Source organism: Fusarium mangiferae, assembly GCF_900044065.1.
Source record: "Fusarium mangiferae strain MRC7560 genome assembly, contig: FMAN_scaffold004, whole genome shotgun sequence".
In the NCBI taxonomy this organism is placed as follows: domain Eukaryota; kingdom Fungi; phylum Ascomycota; class Sordariomycetes; order Hypocreales; family Nectriaceae; genus Fusarium; species Fusarium mangiferae.
In genome coordinates this window covers 2101309-2123628 of record NW_024573924.1, presented here as the reverse complement: position 1 = coordinate 2123628, position 22320 = coordinate 2101309, and the positions used below count along the sequence as shown (strand labels likewise).

Below are 22320 nucleotides of genomic sequence, written 5' to 3'. Positions count from 1 at the left end.
TTCTTCAGCAGTCGTTTCGTGGTTGGCATATTTCATCTCGCATAATATGAATACATCGTATCTTACACGCCAAGCTCTCCTCAGCTTTGTAGTATCGAGGGGCGCCTTGCCTCAACAGATGACACAGGGACATTATTTCTCATCCTCTTGGGAGATGGCTGAAGGCTTCTGTGGCTTCTCCATTCCCATCTTGCCCATAAGTCCCTCTATCAACTCCTCCATCGCTTTTTCATCTTCAGGGCTCACCATCCCGGGCCTGCGGGTCACAGCCTGTGTCCGCTGCCTTAATTCCTCTATCGAGGAGAGATCAAATGCCCAGGAAATGCCTCCTACCAACATGACTCCAAAGCTCATGACGTTGAGCGTGGCAAGCCCAAGAGCTTGTACAGCGAGTAAAGACCTGTCACCCGAGTCAAACTTGACTTGATGACGGTTGGAAGTGTAAAATTTGGGGAAGGAATCGTGCCGCATTCGCAGCACTGAACGTCTTGATACAGCAACAGATGCAGCAAGGAACCCAGCACCAGTGAGAAGCAGACCGAACTGTCGAATTGAACGGTCCCATGACGGTTGCTGTGCTGCTATTATTGGCGATGTTCGTTGTGGAGCAGCAGAAATAGTTGGTGGAGTTGGTGTTGCTGGTGGGATTGAAACATTTGCAGATGGTCTTTGCTGAGCTGGTAAAAATTCCTGGTTTTCCTGGAGAATTGAACCTTTATCAGAGTTGGGTATCCCGAGCCATGAGCTTACTAGAGAAGCAAGAATAGGCATTTTTTCTTTCTTTTCGTGACCGGCCAACGTCTGTTTCAAACGATGGCAGCGTTTAACTATGCTGGAATAATAAGGTAAACCGTTGAATGCCTATTCCTTCCTCTTACCTTACTTTTAGGGGATATGGCACCCCGCTCATTGCATACATATTACAACTGTCGCGAACCTAGGTACCTAATGTAATGGATATCTACATAACTCAAGTATCACTGTCTCATGTCATGTCGTGCCAACCTGGAAGTCAATAAAGAACCTTATCAACCTCTCTCCCCTCAGCCCAGCGACTGCCCAATAATTATTCCCTACTTTGCATTTTGAAAAGTATGCCGAAAATAAAAAATAAAGGGCCCAAGTCAGGCAAAGTGGAATCCTCGGCACCGCCGCCACCAGCTCCTCCATCATGGCCAGCCTTCAAGCCTTCTCTGCCGATAGTTGACTTGTCCCCTAGACCGCATCCATTAACTTCCAAGGTTGTTCTTGTACCTTCATTTTTCCCGCGATCGCTCTGCCGCGATTATGTCGCCTTTTTAAAAACCCTCCCTCTACAAACAACACCAGGTCGACCCAAGCGGGGCGAAGCAGTTCGTGTCAACGATCGGTTCCAGGTTGAGAGCTATGACTTTGCTTCCCGCTTATGGGAGCAAACTGGTTTGAAGGAGCTTTTGCTAGACGGTGATGTTAAAGAGAAGTGGTAAGTCTTGCTTCGTGTCGAAAGGTCACGAGGTCGTAGACAGCAAAGTTAATGTTGCGTAGGGGTGGTGAACCTGTTGGGCTGAATCCTAACATTCGCGTATATCGTTATTCGAAAGGCCAGTTTTTTGACTGCCATTGTACGTGTATAAGTCTCATTTCCATAACTGTTCCATTCAGCGACTATCATAGCGACCTCAATGGCATAACGGCGCAACCCTCTTGGTCCTGTCCTTCCACAACCATTCCATAATTTGCCTTCTCCATCTATCCCATGACTCCCTCTTCTCACTTGATATGCGCACCTTAGCTGACCAACGTCTGTGTCCCCCATCAGATGACGACTCGAATAACCTGACGCTGCCCTCGAATCCTCCGCTACCAGTGAGGACCACCTGGACCCTGTTACTCTATTTGACATCTGCTTCTGAGGGCTGTGTTGGCGGCGAGACTGTATTTTACCCAAGAGATCGAAGGTCCTCTCGAGAAGAGATCGTGGTCCCTCTCGAGACTGGGACATTGCTTCTGCACAAGCATGGAGACGATTGTCTATTGGTAAGAAGCTCCATACTTCTTTTTGCCGTTTTTGATTAGACAGACATCCGGTGCTGCATGGATCTTGACCCCCCTAAATACCTATTTACTGATCACTTGAACTTAGCACGAAGGACGAGAGGTTACTGCAGGTGAAAAATGGGTTTTACGGACGGATCTCTGCATCAGACGATGAATTTTATTATCGGCCTAAGTAACCTGATAGTCGCAAAACCTTGGTTTACTATACTACTGAGTTTACTGTCTACCTTGTCCTTACTGGCTGGCTGGCCCGTTGTCGTCCTCACAGTTCCAACGGTCCATACTTGCACGCGACAATTTCTCCAGCCACAAGATTTTCAACCTTAAACTAATGTCGCGGTCGTGTCGGCAGCTGATCGCAATGCTAATGGTCAATTGGCATCCACCTGACTCATGAGGTTGACCAAGCGATCCATAGCTTCTTCTTCGTCTTCCCCCAATTCATCACTGTAGATCGAGTCTGTATCGTCTTCGACAACATCATCATCATCACTCGGAACTTCAACTTGCATGCCATTCGCTGATGAAATATCTGGCTGTTCGTCGCTGACCATCCCAGAATCATTTCCAGCAGAAGATGATTGTCCTGAACCAGAAATGCCATTAGGGGAGTCGTCATCTACGTCGGAGACCGCATCGTCTTCCAGAGGGAAGATAGCCAATGGCTGTCCTCGATGAAGGACTGTGCCGTCCGGAAGGTGAGAATGGATCTCAGGTGCCAGGTCAGACACTTCCGGGACCTCGTGTTTTGCAGCCGTGGCATCATTCTTCACTGTTGGCTCAAGGCGCTCGCCAACCCCTGGCATTTCTCCCTGACGAAGTCCCGCGGCAAGCAGAGTTCTCAGTTCAAGGTCACTAGAGTTTGCCATACGACACATCTCCTTATGGAAGATCCAGGGGAAACTAATCAGAGGCATTGACATTGGTTCCAGCTTGCGCGGTTGCAGGAGGGTTCCCGCGTCGTTGATGACTCCTCGGTGGTGCTCGTATAGTGCAATTTTCATCTCCTCATCGGTTACCTTGTACATGGCTGCGACAAAGGGTTCGAGTTTGTCTGCACTTTTAGAACCTGCAGTATCGATACATAGCTGTCGAAATGCCCCCTTGAGATTAGTGTATTCGCGACGAAGCTCCTCCTGAACTTTGTAGTCTGAACCAACAGCTGGTCTCGACATGGCAAAGCCAGTCCAAAGTTCGAATTCAGTCTTGAGCGCATGTTGGCTCAGTAGTCGGCGTACAGATGTATCGTATTGTGTCTTGATCTTTCTTGCAGATTTGAGTATGTCTCGGTCGAGCTCAAACTTTGTGATAATCCGTTGGTCGAACGGACTGTCCCAGATAGGGTCAAACTTGACTTGCTTGCCTTTCACTTTGTCAAATATGATACCAAGAGCTTTCCTTGAGGTGTAGCTGTTCTTCTTCTCCATAAAATGGGGCCACTTCCGAGGTTGCTGATCTCGTCTCAATACCGCCGGGTCGCCTGTCTTCGGATAGTCCACTGCTTTGGAGTGCAACTCTGCAAGTTCAAGACCTTAAAGCAGGGTTAGCAGAAGACTTCGATATGTGAGTATTACCGAGACTTACATTTTGATGACATTGGGCCAAGCTCGTCCGAAAAGGCTAGATGAGATGTTGCAATGAGCGGCAGTTTATCGTTCTTTAGGTACTTGACGAAAAAGTTCCTGAGATCGTCGACCGTGACATCACGATCAAGCTCAATGGGTTTGGGTGCTGAGTAGTTCATAGGCGGATAATTCCATCTTTTCGGAATCAAAGTCGGCTCCCATATTACGAAGAAGTCGTCACCGTCAAGGTCACCACCAGAAAGCATATTAGGAACCGGCTGATCGCCAGTGGAGGGAAATACAACGACGTCCCTCAGGTGGTGAAGGGCTGGACAGTCCACCGCTTCAACAACACGAATGTCTCCTGGGTGCAGAGAAGGATTGCGTCCAATTATGCATACTCCACTGATGATCTGAGTCTTGTTATAGTGCGTTGCGTCGCTCAGCTGAATGAAGATTTGCGGAAGTCTATCGATATCTTTATCTTCGGAGCCTTCGGTTTCGGATGAGTGACCTCTGAGGGTGCCAGTTTCATCGACGCAGCCAAGGACGAAGGCACTTTTCTGCACCTGGATCCTTGCTTTCTCCTTGAGGAGCTTCAAGGACCAAGACCTCCACAGTTTAAGTACGTTAACAACGAACGGTTCCTGCAGATAATCTGTTTTGAAACCAGCCCTAAGCAGGTCAGAGATACTGTTCTCGTCAACAAATTTGGTCAACATGTCTATTGCAACGTCGTTGTCCTCCATGGCCAGCTCATACGACCGTAACTGGTGGTCAAGCAGGCTAGTGAAGGAAGCGATGGGGACCCCAAGACATTCAAGAATGGTGATTGTTTGTCTGTTGAGGGTAGCTGTCGCCATTGCTGCACTGCGGATAATTTCGAGACCTTTGGAATCTGACTCGAACTTCTTCTGGGATTCGCGAATATGGACTTCCATGACTTTAGTGTCGTTGGGCCAAATGGCGAGGACTCCTTTACAGCCACCCATACGAAACTGGAAGGCGGAGGGTTGCGCAATAACATCAAGAATCATGTCTTCGCTGATAAGCTGCGCCAAGAACGAAGATATCTTGCCGATGCCGTCGGTAAAGCAGTGGCCGTTCCTCTCAATATCAGGTATCTGTCGGGTTGCCGGCGCCGAAATTGCATGAAGCTCTCGTGTGGTAGAGAAGCATTGGCCGAGACGAGCAGCATACTTCGCCACAACCTTTATATGGCTAAACTGGCCCATCCACCTGCGTATATCATCGCATGATAGGTGCTCCGTGGGACAAAAGAAGTAAGCGCCGTTGACTCTGAGCTGCGAGTTGCCAAAGGCAAGGAATTCGTAAAGACGATCGCCGATACGGATGCCTTTATACATTGAACGAAGCACTCTTTTGTAGATCTCGTCGTTTTGGTCCTTGTTTACTGCAATCCTCCCCTTTTCCATCTCTTCGGTGAACTGGATTTTGAGGAAGCGATCTTCATAATGCTTGTAGCGACGCATGACGCGGTTGGACATCTCCACAGTAGGCGTTGTATAGCGAATGGTTGTTGGCGTGATGACTGCTTTGCGGATGAGACAACAATGAGAAGGAACCCTGGACATGATTATAGAGCCATCAAGCTGAGACTCCTCTAGAATAGCCATTGGGTCGACGACTACTTGAGCGTGATCAGCCACGGTTTCGAGACAAAGCCTGGCTTTGGCTGGCTTCATGTTCGCAAGTCTCTCCAAGAACTCCCTCTCTATCATGTGTTCGTTTAGATAGCCGCGTGAAAGACAAACTTCAAGCTGGTATCTGATGTCGAAAGGTAGATGAATAACCGAGTCCGGGGAGTACTGAAGCATCTGAAGTGCGTTGTGCCCTTCGGTCGGAGCCTGGTGGTCTATATATTCCCATATCTTTGCTTTTGTTCCACGCACAGTATCGAAATCATCTTGAACTTTGGTGGAGATGTTGAAGTCGTCCAGGATGGTCACTAATTGCTGATTGACTTGACTTGCTATTTCAGTCCCCCCATCCAAAACGAAACCAATAGTGGTCCATCGGCCGATATCAACGAATTCGGGATCTTGGAAATCGTTGTGGAGAGTGACCGGGTGCATCATGGGGAGGCCAGCATGTTGAACAATGTTTGTCGCACGGTTCCAGCTCTCCATCACACTCCAATTCTTGGCTTCGTCGGAAAAGGTCGAATGGATATTAGGTGCCTTCCAATAGTACTGGGGTGGTATCTTGAGAGGAACAACAAGAGTACAGCAATTATCAACGGCCGCTGTTTGGTAAACATTCTTCACACTCGCAAAGTCAATAACAACTTTGTGTTGTCGGTCAGTTCTGTTCCCTCCCACAACACTCGGTACGGGGAAGAAAGCAGTCAGTCTCTGGTATTTCGGGCTAAGCTCAAGTTTAAGACTTCGCCCATTGCCCATCCCAGGGATAGACTTCATGATCTTCATTGATTTCTCCCCCGTCAGGCTCCCGAAATGTATGGTCGCAGGGTAGAGTGTCAGTTTGACAGGACAAGTCCGGTCAGGATGTACTGGGCTTTTCAGAAATCCTGGAGGTACGTGATTGGAAAGCTTGATGGAAATCTCAATCTCTTTGGGGTGTTGTTTTCTGTCGTGATGGCGAACAAGATAACTGCCCGTGTACCAAAAGTTTCGCTCTGGCGGTGGTTCAAACCTGATTTTGGCGTTACTGATGTTCGGATTTCTTTGCGTCTCGTAGATATCCATGTATGCGATTTCTCCTTCATGAGAGAACCAATCCCAGAGATTTGAAGTGGTGACTGAAGTTGGCAATCCCTCAAGATGTATCGTGAGCTCAGGCCATGCTTTCCATTGTTCGTGGAGCTGAGGAGCAAGCCCATCAATGTTGGCTGCATGGTTTCGTCGAACCTTCGGTTTCCCTGGCCTGCATCTCTTCGATCTTCGCTGGTGTTTGGGGTTTTGTTGAGACCCTCTCGAGAGTCCGTAGGGGGGGCGTTTGGAGCTCATGTTCAATTTCTATCCATGTATTCTGGAGAGGTTGTCAGTCAAAGTGGCCCCCTCAGCGACGAGTTCAAATTATAACGATGGCTTCAAAAGAATGTACCTTGGTCAATTGGATGATGTCCCAGGAATAACTCTGCAGCACACTTCAAGTGTTGATCATAGATGTTAGAAGTCAGTACGGCTGTTGTAGCAAAGGTCAAGATGAAAGGGCTTTTTGTTTTTGGATCGAGGAGGATGAAGTTCGTCACTTGGTGTGGTGATGGGCGATGACAAGTGGTGAGTGTTGTGCAGTGATTCAGAGACCAGGCAGTTTCTAGAAGCCCTAGATTGCAGATGCCTCCTGCTGCAACTGCTGCGGCAAACAAGAAAGAAAATCGAACTGGCAGGCCACAAGAAGCAGTAAATCAAGACACCAGTTAATCACAGTACCTAGTGTTGAAATTCGAGCTAAGAAGCAAAGGGTTTTGAGCCAGACGAGATTGAACGCAGCTATCCGTTGGTGTTTGTTGGTGTTTGGTGTTGTTTGAAAAAGCAATGTAAGAAGCCTAGTGATAGAAGCGAAATCGCTGATATCAGCAAACAGTTAAGTATTTGGCCGCTTTCTTGAGTACAGACGGCTTTGTTCAAATGTTTTGTTCGCTTGAATATAATGCACTTCTTGGTTGTTACAGCAGCACCACATCTGTCAAGATCTTGCAGTGTAAGACGCCGTATTGCAGTGTGCCTCAATTTCGTATTGATGACTGAGCAGTTGGCTGCATCATTCATATAGAGATACATAGCTCTCTCAATCTCTAGCTGCTGATTGGGTTTGTCTTACATGTTTCATTCAACACTAGGACCAAGCTGCTGTGTTGCAAGCAGGGCTGCAAGCGGTCCCTGCAAGCATCAATCCATACTGCAAATCTCTATATACAGTAATGATTTGTTGCTCACCCACTAGTTTAAGAAGCTATGTAGAAACACAGCGATAACTTCTATCTTAGACCAAGTCTTTCACCACACGGTTTGGTGTTACCGCGGTATTGGACCCAGGATACAGAGTGTTCTCCCAAGGCACATCCATGATCTTTCCAGGATTCAAGATCCATTCGGGGTCGAAAGCCTTCTTCACAGCTGCCATAACTTCCAGAGTCTCTGGTCCAACTTCCCAGAGTAAACTCTCCTTTTTGCCCCAGCCGATGGAATGCTCTCCTGTACATGTCCCATCCATGTCTAGCGCTCGCTTCACCATGTTCTTGACGCAAGCTTCGACTTTTTGGCGCTCACCAGGGACGTTCTTGTTATACATGATACTTTCATGAAAATTTCCGTCTCCTACATGCCCCAAGATGCTGGCGAAGAGACCAAGCTCATCCATCTCTTTCTTGCTGACCTCTATGATATCAGCTAGCCGGCTGAACGGAACAGCTACATCGGTGCTCCCTGTGTTATCATCAATTAGCGACCGGATTGACGGGTAATATGTTGAAAGCGGCACTGTGGTACTCACAAACATCGTCACCATTTTTTCGCAGAGATAGCATAGACCAAAGGGACTCTTTCCTGGCAGACCAGAGCAACTGTTGCTCAGCAGCATCCCGAGCAAATTCGAAACTTCCACCCTTGTTTGCCGCCGCAATTTTCTTTACTCTGCTGATGTTGTCTTTCACGCCGTCTTTTGTACCCGAGAACTTGAAAAACAGTGTTGGCAATTCCTTCCAGACCCGCGGTTTCGTAGCACCACCGAGATTGATAACTCGCATTTGAACTTCATCCATGATCTCCATCGCCGCGACGGGAACGCCGGCCTGCATGACGCCAGCTGCCGCATCGGCGGCATCTCGAATGGTGGGAAATGTAACAACAGCAACCGAATACTGCTCTGGAATGACAGCCAGCTTGAGTGTAGCTGTGAGTGTTAGTAAAGCGTTCATTTTTGCGTGGATACGCCTTGTTATACCTTCCGTGACAATCCCTAGTGTGCCTTCGGAACCAACAAACAATCCGTTCAGGTTGTATCCAGCAGATGACTTTCGCGGCCTTCGTCTGGTTTTGATAATACGCCCGTCAGACAGGACAACGGTCAAGTTAATGACCCAATCCTTCATTGTGCCATATCTTACAGCATTTGTCCCGGAGCAATTCGTTCCAATCATGCCTCCAATCTTCGCTGATGGGCCTGGGTATATTCGTCAGTGCTGCGATATCTCTGGCCCCCCATGCTTGTTAGTCACATACCAGGATCGACGGGAAAGAAAAGGCCACTATCCATAGCCAACAACTTTGCGTTTAGATCTTGCCAGCCAATACTGGGCTGGACCACAATATCCATATCATCTTTGTTGAACTGAATGATCTGGTCCATATACGCAAAATCCACACTGATTCCTCCATAAGGGGCAGAAAAATTGCCTTCCAAGCTTGAGCCTCCTGAATAGGGGATGATGGGAACGCGATGCTCATGACATATGCGAGCGATCACGGAAACTTGCTCGGTTGTTCTAGGATATGCCACAGCTACCGGCAAAGTATCAGGGTTGACCGTAGACCATTCTGAGTAGCCATGTGCGAGTAGATCCTCGGGGTCAGTCGAAATAAAGCCTTCTATTCCAACCTCATTCTCGATTCGCTTGATCGCCTGTTTCGAAGATCAGTCTGAGGGCATGAGAATATGCAGGTATTTTACCTTCTCCATCTCGGGCAACGTAGCGTAATGAGGCGCTATCGATCGACCCCATATAGATTTTCCAGTGCCTTTACTTTCGTTCAAGCCGGCAAGCCCCCATCCAAGAGCACCAGCTCCAATGGCTACTGCCAAAACCTTTGGTCGCGACCATCCCTGGCTATTCTTTGGTTTACTCTGAGCAGAATCATGGGCAACACGGGAACGAAGGCCAGGGGAGACTGCAAGACCTCGCCGAAATTCCGTTCTCTGGGCACAACGGCCCAAGAGAGTTCTTGTCGAAGTCCTGCTGGTAAACATTTCAACCGAATGTTAAGGAAATCTATAATTTTATGACTCAGGCGGCCCGGTCCACAATTGACCGATGTAGAACCAAGATCGATTCAGGGCCCGAAGGCTGCTGCTTTCCCTCCAGTTAACAAAATTCAACGAGTCCGTTGCGTAATATGGCTCTTGCGAGCAACGTTTTGATCACGAACAGGAACCTCTGCCGCATCTAAGCGAATCTGTACCGAGTATCCGCAAGCAGGTGAGAAGAGGGAAGAACGACAAGAATCCTCCAATTCAAGCGACCAGGAGAAATGACCTCGCAGAGGATAATTCCGGAACTAGGTAGATGTGGTCACGATGGGGCTGACACTCACTTATAAGTAGTCTCAAGAACACCACCGGCGCACGTGGGGCATATCTAGGAAAGTAGAAATCTAAACACCAACGGCTTCTCTTGTAAGCATAGTGTCGCTGATGCAATACACTTGGGCACCGCGTTGCCGCTGGGTCTTAGCATGGCTTTTTCCCATAGCATGTTAAGCCTAGCGGGTCTGTCTAGGTAATGGTGAGGGGGCACACGATCCATCTTTAATGGACCTTGTGCGTGTGCGGTCTTACTGTAACAAGAAATCCAGTCGCATTGAATCCATGGATGGTTTGAGGCTCCCCACGCATTACGCCCACATGCACATCACAGGAACAGCGCGCGTGAGACTCGCATTGTCGAATCGCAGCTTCAAGGAGTGCAGCCAACTGCATCATGGCTGAGGAGGATTCGGCAGGCGACTGCAGTTCTCGTTAGTCATGCATTTTGACCTCATGCGTAATTACACGACTCGGTACCCTAGATTTACGACGGATTGATCATTTCCCCGCTCCTAAATGACTCGGTTTGCTCGCCGAACCAGCAGTTTCACAGCATACAGCATGTACCGTGGGAGTGTGGAGAGGGGCAAAGAAGCCGAGCCCACTTGGTGCTATTCGCAGTTTGGGGGTTCAAGAGCTTCCTTCAGTGGGATGGAGCAACTAGCTCAATGGAGAAGTTGGGGAATAAACGAAGAAACTCAATTCGAGAGACAAGTCATTCGCAAACAACCAACATTCTCATGGACGTGGGGTGGTTAAGGAATAGGAATTCGCCTACATCCGAATTCTCTCTTCTGTCAGCAAGATTGCAACACAGCCACAGCTTTACGCATTAGGAGGTCAACTGATAGTCTGATAATCATGGATGTAACCCAGGAGCACTTTTGTATACAGGCTGTTTTCGTCATTACCTTGATCGTAAATTGTTGTGCAATGCAGCCCTACCAGTCAGCTTTGTTCCTCACATTACTCCTTGACAAACATGATGTTCGAAAGAAACACGAGCTACGTATATGGGTACTGGCAGAGTGATAAGATATATTATCAGTTATGGGAAGTACAAATGGCAGGGGCATTTTCTCTGGCGTAGCTGAACATTGTGGGCGACATCTTCAATTCACTGTCACGGTTCGAGAGAGATATCTGTCAAGAATCGACACTTTTGTTGGGCTCAAATTCATCTTTTATCGTAGCCTCATGGGGCCGGCTATCTCCAGAGTAGTAAAAGCCGCAAAGCAAACGTCAAATCCGAGACTCCATTCCACATGCCGTTTTTTTACCATTCCAATCTCAAATCCACAATTTAGTGAGAGATAGCGTAAGCACGTCGGCGGTCACGCTCCTCAGCAATGGTGAGCTTGACACCCTTACCCTTGGGCAGAGAGATCCAGGGCTTGTCCTGGCCAATGACGAAAACGTTGCTCTCACGGGTAGCAAAACTGTTGTCAATGGCATCCTTGACGTGGACGATGTTGAAGCCTCCGTCGTGGCGCTCACGGTGAGTGATAACACCAACACGACCCATGTTACGACCACCAGTGACCATGACGACGGCGCCAGTGTCGAACTTGATGAAGTCTGTGATCTTGCCAGTGGCGAGGTCAATCTTAACAGTGTCGTTAACCTTGATCAGAGGGTCAGGGTAGCGGATGCTGTAAGAATTTGTTAGCAATGGGGTATTTAGGGTGTACATACAGCCGTCAAATAAAGCTCCTGTCTTGTCGGGTGACTTGAATCGACCAAAGCTTGATCCAACGGCTGAATGATGTCTGACAGAACTCACGTTCGTGCATCGTGCGTGACCAAGAATGGGATTCCACCGCGACCAAGCTGGACACGCTTGACCTTGCCAAGCTTGTACTCAGCCTCCTCAGCCTGGATTCGGTGGACGGTGAATCGGCCCTTGGTATCGTAGACAAGACGGAAGTTCTCGCCAGTCTTCTCGATGGTGATAACGTCCATGAAACCGGAGGGGTAGGTGGAATCGGTGCGGACCTTGCCGTCGACCTTGACCAGTCGCTGCATCAGGATGGCCTTGGTCTCGCGGTAGTTGAGAGCATACTTGAGGCGGTTTCGGATGAAGACGATCAAAGGCATGCAGTCGCGGAGCTTGTGAGGACCGGCAGAAGGCTTGGGAGCGTAGGTGCCGGACAGCTTGTCAAGCAGCCAGTGCGAGGGGGCGCTGAGGCGCTTCTGGTGCTTCTTGCTATCGAGACGGTCAGACCCTCGTTCTCATAACGGGACGACAGGAGACAGAAATCCAAATCGCGATTTCTTGCAATCACATTGGTGATCGTTATCGTTGGTGTTCTACTTACATTCCACGGGCCATTGTATCGGTTGGCTGGTTTGTCGGCGGTGATGAGGAGGATGGACGAGGAAACCAAGTTCAGAAAAGGCGAGTTGTATTGCTCTTGCCCTTTTTTTCGAAAAAAAAAAAAAAAAAACTGTGTGTGTGGGTCACGTGATAGATAAGATAAGTGGGCTAGAGGTCGGTGGGGTTTGTGAAGAGGTCTCGAGATAACATCACATAGGTAGGTAGCTCTTTCGACCAAATGGTTTTATTGCTATCTTATTATTAAAATTATGCATGGTATCCCGTGATGAGTGCCCTGAAGTCATTTTCAACTCAAGCTTTGCCGGCGGTAGCATGACAAGATATGATATCCTTTTTGGAGGTCATGAGCGGCTCACAGAATTCAACGATATACAACTTTTGTAACATTCCCATCTCTGCCGGTGAGGCACCCGTGTTTTCCTTTCCTTCCAGCGCCAAGCAATTCCATCAGATACAAGTAATAAGCGATCGATGACCAGCGCGTGCTGTGTGTTCGTCCAGTTCCAAGTTTCAATCTATGTACGCCGAATACCATTGCAAACCAATTTCCCGACTTCTAACTTTCATAACATTAATGAAGAGAACTGCGACTTATAGATGCTGGCCCGACTGTTGATAACCTACTCGGGTGTTGCATTCCTTCTTTGATGTGACTTTTCTGTGGGGTATTTGTTGGTGGAGAAAGACCAGGGATGCCCTCAATACCAAATCGTGGAATCGCTGGCGAAAGCTTGGCATCATCAAGTAATAAGCGCGAGATGTCCATCTCACCACCCATGAATTGAGGTGGCATAGTTTCACCGAACTCGAAAACATGGCCTGCTCCCATAATGTCACCTGTTTCGATTTTTTGCTGAGCTGGCCATCGAGAAAGGTCTTCGCGCGAGGTCGACTGGTTCATTTGTGGCTCTAATGTTGTAGCCTTTCGAGGTTCAAATAAATTCCCAGCTGGTATTCTCATAGACGGTACCACAACATCGTTCCCCCGGCTCATCTCCCTGGCCTGGAGATTGCTTTTCTCTATTCGCTGATAAACACTGGAATATTTGTTGCGTACTCGGTCTCTCAAGTCTGTTGGTTGGCGACTGGAAAGATTGAAGCGCGGGTCACGATGAATCTTGGTCCAAGCGGGCCCATGGATCTCCAAACCCTTAAGAATTTCCATGTCATCTTGTTCAGTAAAAGGTCGACGTTCGCGGCGATGCGACTTCTTGAAAGGCCCATGAATACCGAGCTCCACAAGATCCTTCATCTTCTTGCGATGTGCTCGACTTCTTTTCTGTTTAGGAGTAGTGTCAACCTCTTGCTGCATCGTTGAGGCCGTGTATTCTGCCGATGCACTATTTCCATCCATCAATATCCTTTCAAAGTGCACATCTGTTTTGCCCGTCTGGTTCGACGCCCGATCGAAGCGTGAAGGCGAGTCTAGTTCAAGCGGTCGATTGGACTTGCGGAGCTCCTCGGGGCAGCACGTCCTGAACCGATCCTTGAGATCCCCAGCTGTGCGGTCGTTAAACTTGAAGTCGGTATCTTCAAGTATGCTCGTCCACTTTCCGACCCCATATCGATTGACGCCCAATAACAAATGGTTTGTCTCCTCTTCAGACCACTTCCGTCTCGGTTTGCTGGTCCGCTTGCGCGTTTTGCTAGCTACCGAAACCGCTTCAGCATCTTGAGACGCTTGAGTGGATGGCTGGACGGAAGGCTGCATAAAATCGGGCATTGCCTTCATATGCGAGCCATCCTTGCTATCAAACGAATCCGACGATATAGGAGGAAACAAAGCGGCGTGAGGTGGAGGTTCGTGAAGCCCATTGATGATCGGTGGCATTACTGGCGCTTGCTGAGCGGCTTTTTGCTTTTTCAGTGGTTGTGGGAGCTGCATGAACTCATCTTTAACATGGAGGCTGCGATGTCGTTTTTTGTTCGATACGTCTTCAAAAAGCTCGGGACCGTCACCTAATAACCGACTTATTGAACTGGTTGGTTCTACAGCATCCGAGTCGCTTGAAGCTACTCGCAGCGGAAATCCTCCGGAAGCCGGTACAATCTTTCCATCCTGAACATTCCCTTCCTTGCGGGGTTCTGAAGAAATATCATCGTTGGTCAAATTTATTAAATCAACGGCGTTAATAACAGACTGCGTGTCAGCAAGTGGTCTATCACCATACTGATTCGTGTCGGACTCGATTGGGGCCAATGATCGATCAGTGGCAGAAGGGAATGCAAGGGAATGAAGCGGTGGAAGATCGGCATGGTTGAGTTGCGGTCTCGTTGGCTCGTTGAGCAGATGAATTAAGCGTGGCTCGATCGTGGCCATCGTGGGCTCTCAAAGGTGGGTTGGCACATTGAGCATGAGTTAAAGTCAATTTAAGAAACAGATAGTTACGATTGAATGCGGTATTCGCCAGGGGAGGGTGAAATATAAAGAGGGGAGGGGAAGCAGCATATGCCGTTGGCAAGATGCAACAGCTCAGAACACCATGTTGACTACAAGTTTGGGGAGCTGGTTCATAAGAGTTGGGGCCGTGAACGCTTTGATATGGTCTCACTTGGGCTCTCTGTCTCTCAGTTGCGGTAGCACGTGAAATCGCCACATGTTGAAGCTTGTCATTGGCGAGGGGCACAACAGCACTAAAGCGACAACTAGGAGGGGAAAGAAAAGTCGGGGCCTTGATCCTAAGTGACAAAAAGACGTAGGTTATATAGCAGGAAACTTAGGATGCGGTTTACTGAGCTTATTTTGACACCCACATCAACGTATGATGTTTTCTTGCTTCCCCAGCAAGCCAATTGAAATCGACTTGGCTCGACTGAAGGTGGTAGGAGGATTCTTCGGGGGCAGGGGGCCGGAGATGTTGCACGATTGCAAAAAGGGTTTTAAACAGTAGAAGATAAGGCCAGCTACTTGTCTCATCGCGTTGTTAGATTCTACATATTAACGGCTCAGCCAACTTTATTGAGACTCCGGAAATACTGGTCAAACGGAAAAAAGTTCAAAATACTGGCCGGTTATTTGCCGGAGATCCTCACGGATCAACGATATCGGCCTCGCTCCGGTCTATCCCGAGCACTTCCGGGATTCAAAATGTTGTTCTCATTGGATGACGGCATCTGAAACTGGAGCTTGACTCTGGGGAAACGAACATCAAACTTGGTATCTTGTGTACGTACCCTCCTCATTTCTTCAGCTTTGCTTGGCCATACGTGACTGGCCCGTTCAACAATCAATCAATTCATATTCATAATCATGGCTTCTTCTCTCCCCACCTTCCCACGTATAGTATTCACTATTATAGAGCCTATCTCTTTGTAAGATTTCATGACAGGGATCTTGCGCCCGACCCGTAAATGGCACATCTGCTAACATCAAAACCAGAGTTGTTGGTTTTGCTGGTGCCGTCATTGATCCAGCTTGGTTCATCGGAGAACAATCTCCCCAGAAGAACGACGGTGATGCTTCTCCCAATAGCATTGTTATAGCCTGGCAGCTAGGGAATTTGTATTTGCTGCTAGCATTCATTGGGGTCGCGATCCTGTCAACCACGACTGAAAACCGAGTTGTTCGCTCATATCTCATTGCTCTTTGGCTCGCAGATATTGGTCATGTTGGCTTCAGCTCTTATGGGATAGGCCGGGATAGGTTGCTAAGCCCTCTCCAGTGGAATGCCATGACTTGGGGAAATGTTGGAATGACGGTAAGCCAAGAAGAGGATCAGATGCTGTCATATCATCTCCAGCCTTGTGGTTGGCGCTGACCCTTGGCTTAGTTATTCCTTTTCTTCACGCGAACAGCCTATCTCACGGGCTTCTTTGGACCTGATCACGTCAACAAATCCGTCAAGACCGCCTAATAGTCATGATGCAAAAAAACTATTTTGAGGCGACATCGACGACAGAATAGCCATGGCTGATGATTCTCAAATTAGGATTTGGGAGTGAAACAGCTACTTGGAAGACATCGCTAATACAGGTCCGGTGGATTTATATCCTCTCTTCGTCATAGCCCATAGATTTATGAGAGAGCCATAAGTTGCAGTGTGATTGTACGCATAGAAGAAGAGAAGATTAGACCTTAAAGGTACATAGGTACTCAGTACCTCGCTACATGCAAGAATGTACCACTTTCGGTAAGGTTGCCTTACAGGCTGCTACAGTGAAGGCTAACATCTCCATCTCCCGTGATTTAGCGTCCGGGGTGGCTTGTGAGAGTGGTCAAAGCTCTCAACACCAAGAGTTCGGTCCAGGGACGCGTTAGATGTCTTCGTGTTACCTTCGGGTTAGGGTTAGGGTCAATCATCACAACAGCGCGTTTTGGCGCTACCTAGGCTCAACCTTACGCATACACATCCATAAGCCTTCACGAAATAATGAATACTCGAAGTGCTGCAGGGCGCTCAGAGCGTGCATCTGCTCAGAATGAAAATCGCGAACTAAGGCGTAGCAACCGAAGAAACGACCCAGTTCAGCGTGTAACAAGCCCAACAAAGAATATTGTTAGCCAGCCCGCACCTGAACCTCTCAGGGTTCTACTGAACGATCCGGTCGCTCGCCGTAACCCACCTCCTCAGGCTCGAGACGACATTAGCATCCCGTCGATTCCACTAAAGCCTGACGATGAAACCGAATTCTATGATGAGTATAATTATTCGCAACCGGAAGACTCCGGCGAAGAACCTGAGGACATCAACAGCCCCATCGAAGAACTTCGACTTGGTCCAGTAACCACCACAGCACAGCAAAGGATCCTGGAGCTGAGCGTTCCAGACTTAGCAAGAGCTGCCGATAGCCTGTTTGAATGCTTTCAAGGAAATGAAGCTGACGATGTCTTCACTGGAATCTTGGCTATCAAGCGACGTGCTTTTCACACCATCAGAGGAGAATATGATGCACTTGATCAGTCTAACACGGCACCGTTCATTGATTTCGCGCACTTCGTGGATGACACTCCCACTCAAAACCAAAGCGTCAGGGTGACTCAGATCGCACGCACCAATGTTGTGACAGCTTACGACACGCTTTACGGGCTTGAGAATGAGGAGACATCAGCCATCTTCCCATTTCTCGAATGCCTCAACCGGGTTTTGCCTGCATATTTTACCCCAGCTGATAATATGTTCCAAAGCCCTCAGAGCACATTACACCTCCGGACCTGGTTATTTGTCGAGGATCTTTCTCATCACAGGGACGAAAAGGACTTTCGAGAGCTTCTTGTCTCTTATTTCTGCAAAGACGAAGAGGTTTTGAAGGATTTGGACAGATCGGGACACAAGGGAGAGGGGGGGCTTCCTTCATATCCACAACTTTTTTCTGGGGGTTACTTCAAAGACCTCGGCGGTGATGAAGGTGTCGATCACGATGTTGATGATCTCTGCTCAGGACGGATCGCTCAGATCAAGAAGATCATCGACGATAACAAGGAGGATGGGGGAATCTCTCAGCTAAGAAAGCATTTCCCCCTACGGAATTTGGTGGAAGATCTCTTAGAGTGCTTTAAGAGCTTATACAATGTTTTGACGTACGAAGAGAGTGTGAGGGCGGGTACCGAACCTTCTCAACATGGCCAACAAGAGGCCACCTACAGGCAAGGTAATGATTACGGTTCGGAGTCACAATCAATCGTGCGTGTGGGAAGTCAGGAGGCAGAGTAAGTACTATTCTTACCTGGTAACAGAGTTACATATTGACCCCCCAGCAGGCCCAGTTTGTTTGTTGGGCCAAAGTCCATTCAAGCCTTGCGTGGTGGAAGTCGAGCAGCCAGTACTGTTCCCCCTTCCAACCAACAACTTGCAGGTTCCAGACCCGAAGTTCCCCGTGATTATCATGAAGATTCGAATGCCGACCTCCTGGGCGGTAGCCCATTTCCCCCCGCAAGTTCTTATCGTTTAGCTACGCAAGGCGGGAGGGAACGGGAAAGAGGGCAGAAACGACCACGACTTTCCCAGGACGACGAAGATGGGGAAGATGCATTTGAGACCGACACTCGGCGTGTTGATCCAGCGAGGCGAGATGAGCTACAACGACAGATGCCGCCCCCTCCAAGGCCACAACCTGTCCCGCGGCGTCCTCAAAGGCATGTTTCTGAGTCTTCATTTTCTTCAGGGCCCGTACACCCTCTTTCTATGGAGAAGTCATCGCAGGATATGGGGTTACGTTCAGTGTCGCAGGCACCATTGTCCTCCAGACCTTTCAACGCTATCGCAAAGGCCGCATCACAAAGGAAAAAGGAGGTTCGTATGGCAGATCCAGAGCGACAAGGACCACGACAGCGCGTCCCTTGGAGTGAGCACGACTCCCAGGTCCTTTTAGATCTTATCCAAGAATACGGTGTCCGTTGGTCGTCCATTGAAACCATGAGGGAGCGTTTTGAATACCCGCGCAATCAGCAGGCGTACCGCGACCGTGCTCGAAACCTCAAGACGGATATTCTCATGATTGACATGCTATTGCCTCCGAATTTTGACGGCGTAGCGCTGAGCAATAAAGAAATTGCAAAGATCAAAGGAGTTGGGAAGAATCCGTTTCGTAAAGAGGCGGATGTTGATGACGATAACAATCCCATTAACACTGAGCTTGCAGAATTCACGCCATTTTAACACTGGGTGGCATAGATACAGGAAATGTGTAAATTCAGCGAGTGGTCATAATCATGTACAATTCTTCATCGGCGTTATGCTTTACAGTATATTTACGGCGGCCATATCGCATCCCGCGAATTCTAATTCAGGGGAGACAAGTCCTTGCTCCCCGCTATGGTGTACATTCACAAGTCCTAGTCAAAACTACATGGCATTCGTAAGTCAATTCATAGTTGAAAGCACGAGTTGCGTAATGGATTTCTAGTAAAATAAGCTGACTAAAGAAAGGGCAATCTCCTCCGACACCTTAGAGTCTACAGAGCCAGCTACATATATCATCATTCTTGCCCAGGCTCTTCGCAATGGCTGGCGGCATAGCTATTGTGCTTTGTCCCCTCAGAAATGGTGCTCGTAAGCTAGTCGTGCTCTCAGTCCAGACAACAGCAAGAATCGCCGGTATAGTGATGTCAAGAAGGGTACGGTTTGTGAGGCGGTGCCATAAGACGCCCATACAGACCTCTCATTTCAAAACCAATGCCACAAACGCCAGTGTCTGAGAATGTTTGTGAAAAGAGAGAGAAAAGAAGTGAAGGACATATCATGAGCAGTCGATAAAACCTTGCGAGGCTAGCTCGTCCGTTGGTCTAAAAATCAAAAGCCGAGCGATAGAAACAGTCGGGTGTCTCAATAAATGGGTATCAGCCGTAAAGGCGAGTTGAAGCAATTCTTATCTGTATAAAACAGTAATCTTCCTCGCGAGTTCAGAAATGTTATAACAAGATGACAAAGGGTATGCTGCAGTTTTCCGGGAAATGGTATAGCGTTAAAGTAATGTGAGCAAAGAAAGATGGTCGCAGTAAGAGCGTCTGGATCCATGTCGTGTCAAGCAAAGACATGGTTTAGTGACAGAGTGTCATCTGATCGTATGAAGGGCGTGTCAATCCCGCGTGGTTATGTGCTGTCTTCAATGAACAGCATTCATCGATGACGGTAGGGGACATCCCTCTGCTTGAGTCGGTTCGTTCTCCATCCCTCGTACCACTGTTCCCGACTAGCTTCACGTAGCTCGGCACGCCATTCGCTGAAAACAGCCTCTTTCAGACGTTGAAAGTCACAATGTTCATCATTGTAAGGATCAGCAAAACCCCACGGGAACTGTCGGCCAATAACACCTGGCTCGTACAGATCAGGGCTGATGATGGAAAGTGGGAGGAAAGGGATCTCATCTTCCTTTTCTTTGGCCTCTTCTTGTGCTTTATGTCGTCGAATGGAGCTGGTGGATAGTCTCTTGGAGCTTGGAGAAGCGGCTGCGCTTTCTCGATGACCCTGTAGTGGGAATTCCTGGCTCTCGGGGGTTTGAGCACCACCGCGTTCGTGTGCGGCCTCATCTTCCTCCTCGTCCTCTTCGGCAATCCTTTCGGAAGTGATGCTACTCTCATCCTCATCATCAAGGCCAAGTGCCTCCAAGGGATCTAGGCCCGATTTCTTGATGCTGTCCCAAACGCTTCGTTTGAGAACATTCATATGCTTGGTGGTAATAGTATCGGCCTTGGCAATGACTGGAATCACAGTAGTCTTGCCCTGGAGCGTACGCAGAACCTGCAAATCAAGGTCTTCATCCAGACTCCCTAATACACGCGCACCAAGGTGTCCGTTTTGCTGACCATTGATAGCTGGGTTTCTCGCGGATGCAATGTTGCGATCCAATCGAGAAGGATCAAGTACAAGGAAGGTGGCATGGATGTGGGTGTCTTGCACACCAGGGGAGCGTACAACCTTCATTTCCTCTGCAAAGGTTTCCTCAAACTTGCTTTCAAGAAATGCGGACATTTCCCTAAGTTGAAGGTCGACTACATTCTTCTCTAGGCCTTCTGAGTCCCAGATGGTGAGACCAACACGCTCCCCGTCAATCTCAGTTTCAAGGTAGTGTGGAATAAAGTTTCCAGAGGGGGTGTTGCGATTCTGCGGCACTTCGTCATCACCCTTCTTGGCTCGTTTCTTGGGTGGAAGAGCGAGCGCTGTTTTGAGAAACTCGAGAAAGGATGTTTTTCCAGAGTTACGAGTACCAATGACGAGAATGCTGGTTTTGGGGTTAGCACACGGCTAATAAACAAATGAATTATATTGACTAGAAACTCACTTCAAAGGCGTCGGGTCCTTTCGTCTGCGAACACGACGAGGACTGTTGACCGTGCTAATAGCACTACTAGCATAGCTGTAGCGGCCACGGTTCGTCATGCTTTCTGTTCTGGCATATGGATCAAAACCACCGTTGGGCAACGGCGGAACAGGGACGGCAGCATGTGCAGCAGCGCCATATCCACGAGGATATTCTGCCGAAGGTCGAATAGCAGTGTAATCTGCTGATCGGGGAACGCTGGCTGGTGACTCGGGGCGCAACTCGGGGCTAAAGGATTTCGATAGTTGTTCAGAATGATTGGCGAATTCGGGCAGCTTAGGAGCAATGCGCGTCGAGGCCTGGCGCTGTCGTTCAAGCTCAGCCTCCCTAAGGGCCTGTGCCTTACGACCACCTTTGCCTAGATCACCACTTTTGCTGCGTCGGAGTAACATGCCGAAACTGGTACGGCGAGGCTGCTCGTTGTTCATCCTCTGAGGGATTGATCATGTAAAGGAAAAGAGTCGCGGCCAAGAGAAGGCAACCCAGAAGGTTAGAGTGGGCGGCGCGAGAAGGAGGGTGCGGAGCACGTGGAAGCAGCGGGGGGGGCCTAAGGTGGGAGTGGAGGATGATGGGGAGCAAAAACTAAATGGATGACTTTAAATGAAGTCGAGAACAAATGACAATGGATCGGAGTGGAGGAAACGGGAACGATCGAGACGGAAGGTGGATGGGCGTACGATAGTGGGCGGTCTTGGTTGATAGTTCAAAGTGTCCAAGCGAGTGGGCGGCACGAGGCAGCTGGTCGCAATAACTTCGTAGACGGACAATCAGCAGATGTCAACTCAACAGATGTCGACTGTTCTTCACATGCCCTCTGTCAATGACAGGCCTTTCCAAATAACTCTTGAGGAGCAGAAAAGGGGATCTGTACAGTGGAGGGAAGTGATGCAGTTGATGGATTAGTATCTACCTGAGTGAGGTATAGAGCGCGTGTACCAGGTGTGGAGAGCCGCCAGTGCCAGTAGTGGGTGTAAGAGATCAGTGGAGAGTGTTTGAGAATTTGAGTCTCTGAATGAAGGTCGAGGCGTTCGTTTAGTTTGCAAAGGGGGAGATGAGCTGGACGACGTGTCTTGCCTGGTCTTTGCCGACGTTGATTCGTAGCCTTGAGATGAGATGGAAACAGGATTGATGCGCGTCTGCAGAGTCGGGCGCTTTTGGGGGGAGTTATTTGCCAGGGGTGGCCCAGGCTCGTTTTCGAGTAAGATAAGGCACCTGATTGGCTATGTTATTTAAGTTGTGGAAGGTCAAAAACGGCACTGATGGAGGTCGAGATTAAAGGCATGGATGGATTCAATAGAGCTTGGACAACGGAATTGTGCCCAAAAGAATACCAGC

The 22320-nt window shown here is 48.7% G+C and overlaps 9 protein-coding genes across 9 annotated transcripts; 3 read left to right on the top strand and 6 right to left on the bottom strand.

Moving 5' to 3' along the window:
• Positions 1 to 132: 132 nt before the first annotated feature.
• Positions 133 to 771, bottom strand: FMAN_09238 (uncharacterized protein; the record flags this gene model as incomplete). The annotated part of the gene is made up of 1 exon (XM_041830056.1): positions 133 to 771. The coding sequence occupies one exon, from the start codon at positions 769 to 771 to the stop codon at positions 133 to 135; it is 639 nt and encodes a 212-aa protein (XP_041680758.1).
• A 323-nt stretch (positions 772 to 1094) lies between these two features.
• Positions 1095 to 2191, top strand: FMAN_09237 (uncharacterized protein; the record flags this gene model as incomplete). The annotated part of the gene is made up of 4 exons (XM_041830055.1): positions 1095 to 1462; positions 1525 to 1601; positions 1799 to 2016; positions 2123 to 2191. 4 exons carry the CDS (start codon positions 1095 to 1097, stop codon positions 2189 to 2191), a joined length of 732 nt encoding a protein of 243 aa, XP_041680757.1.
• Positions 2192 to 2408: 217 nt separating this feature from the next.
• Positions 2409 to 6592, bottom strand: FMAN_09236 (putative RNA-dependent RNA polymerase (RdRP) SAD-1; the record flags this gene model as incomplete). Its single annotated transcript, XM_041830054.1, has 2 exons — positions 2409 to 3568; positions 3622 to 6592. The coding sequence occupies 2 exons, from the start codon at positions 6590 to 6592 to the stop codon at positions 2409 to 2411; spliced, it is 4131 nt and encodes a 1376-aa protein (XP_041680756.1).
• A 979-nt stretch (positions 6593 to 7571) lies between these two features.
• FMAN_09235 (putative D-lactate dehydrogenase (cytochrome)) lies at positions 7572 to 9554 on the bottom strand (the record flags this gene model as incomplete). Its single annotated transcript, XM_041830053.1, has 5 exons — positions 7572 to 8014; positions 8082 to 8480; positions 8532 to 8750; positions 8810 to 9209; positions 9258 to 9554. 5 exons carry the CDS (start codon positions 9552 to 9554, stop codon positions 7572 to 7574), a joined length of 1758 nt encoding a protein of 585 aa, XP_041680755.1.
• A 1639-nt stretch (positions 9555 to 11193) lies between these two features.
• FMAN_09234 (putative ribosomal protein S4.e, cytosolic) lies at positions 11194 to 12222 on the bottom strand (the record flags this gene model as incomplete). The annotated part of the gene is made up of 3 exons (XM_041830051.1): positions 11194 to 11542; positions 11674 to 12096; positions 12209 to 12222. 3 exons carry the CDS (start codon positions 12220 to 12222, stop codon positions 11194 to 11196), a joined length of 786 nt encoding a protein of 261 aa, XP_041680754.1.
• A 577-nt stretch (positions 12223 to 12799) lies between these two features.
• FMAN_09233 (uncharacterized protein) lies at positions 12800 to 14548 on the bottom strand (the record flags this gene model as incomplete). Its single annotated transcript, XM_041830050.1, has 1 exon — positions 12800 to 14548. The coding sequence occupies one exon, from the start codon at positions 14546 to 14548 to the stop codon at positions 12800 to 12802; it is 1749 nt and encodes a 582-aa protein (XP_041680753.1).
• A 930-nt stretch (positions 14549 to 15478) lies between these two features.
• On the top strand, positions 15479 to 16082 carry FMAN_09232 (uncharacterized protein; the record flags this gene model as incomplete). Its single annotated transcript, XM_041830049.1, has 3 exons — positions 15479 to 15540; positions 15608 to 15926; positions 15999 to 16082. 3 exons carry the CDS (start codon positions 15479 to 15481, stop codon positions 16080 to 16082), a joined length of 465 nt encoding a protein of 154 aa, XP_041680752.1.
• Positions 16083 to 16598: 516 nt separating this feature from the next.
• Positions 16599 to 18824, top strand: FMAN_09231 (uncharacterized protein; the record flags this gene model as incomplete). The annotated part of the gene is made up of 2 exons (XM_041830048.1): positions 16599 to 17875; positions 17927 to 18824. The coding sequence occupies 2 exons, from the start codon at positions 16599 to 16601 to the stop codon at positions 18822 to 18824; spliced, it is 2175 nt and encodes a 724-aa protein (XP_041680751.1).
• A 960-nt stretch (positions 18825 to 19784) lies between these two features.
• FMAN_09230 (putative septin aspE) lies at positions 19785 to 21413 on the bottom strand (the record flags this gene model as incomplete). The annotated part of the gene is made up of 2 exons (XM_041830047.1): positions 19785 to 20886; positions 20947 to 21413. 2 exons carry the CDS (start codon positions 21411 to 21413, stop codon positions 19785 to 19787), a joined length of 1569 nt encoding a protein of 522 aa, XP_041680750.1.
• Between the last annotated feature and the right edge of the window lie 907 nt (positions 21414 to 22320).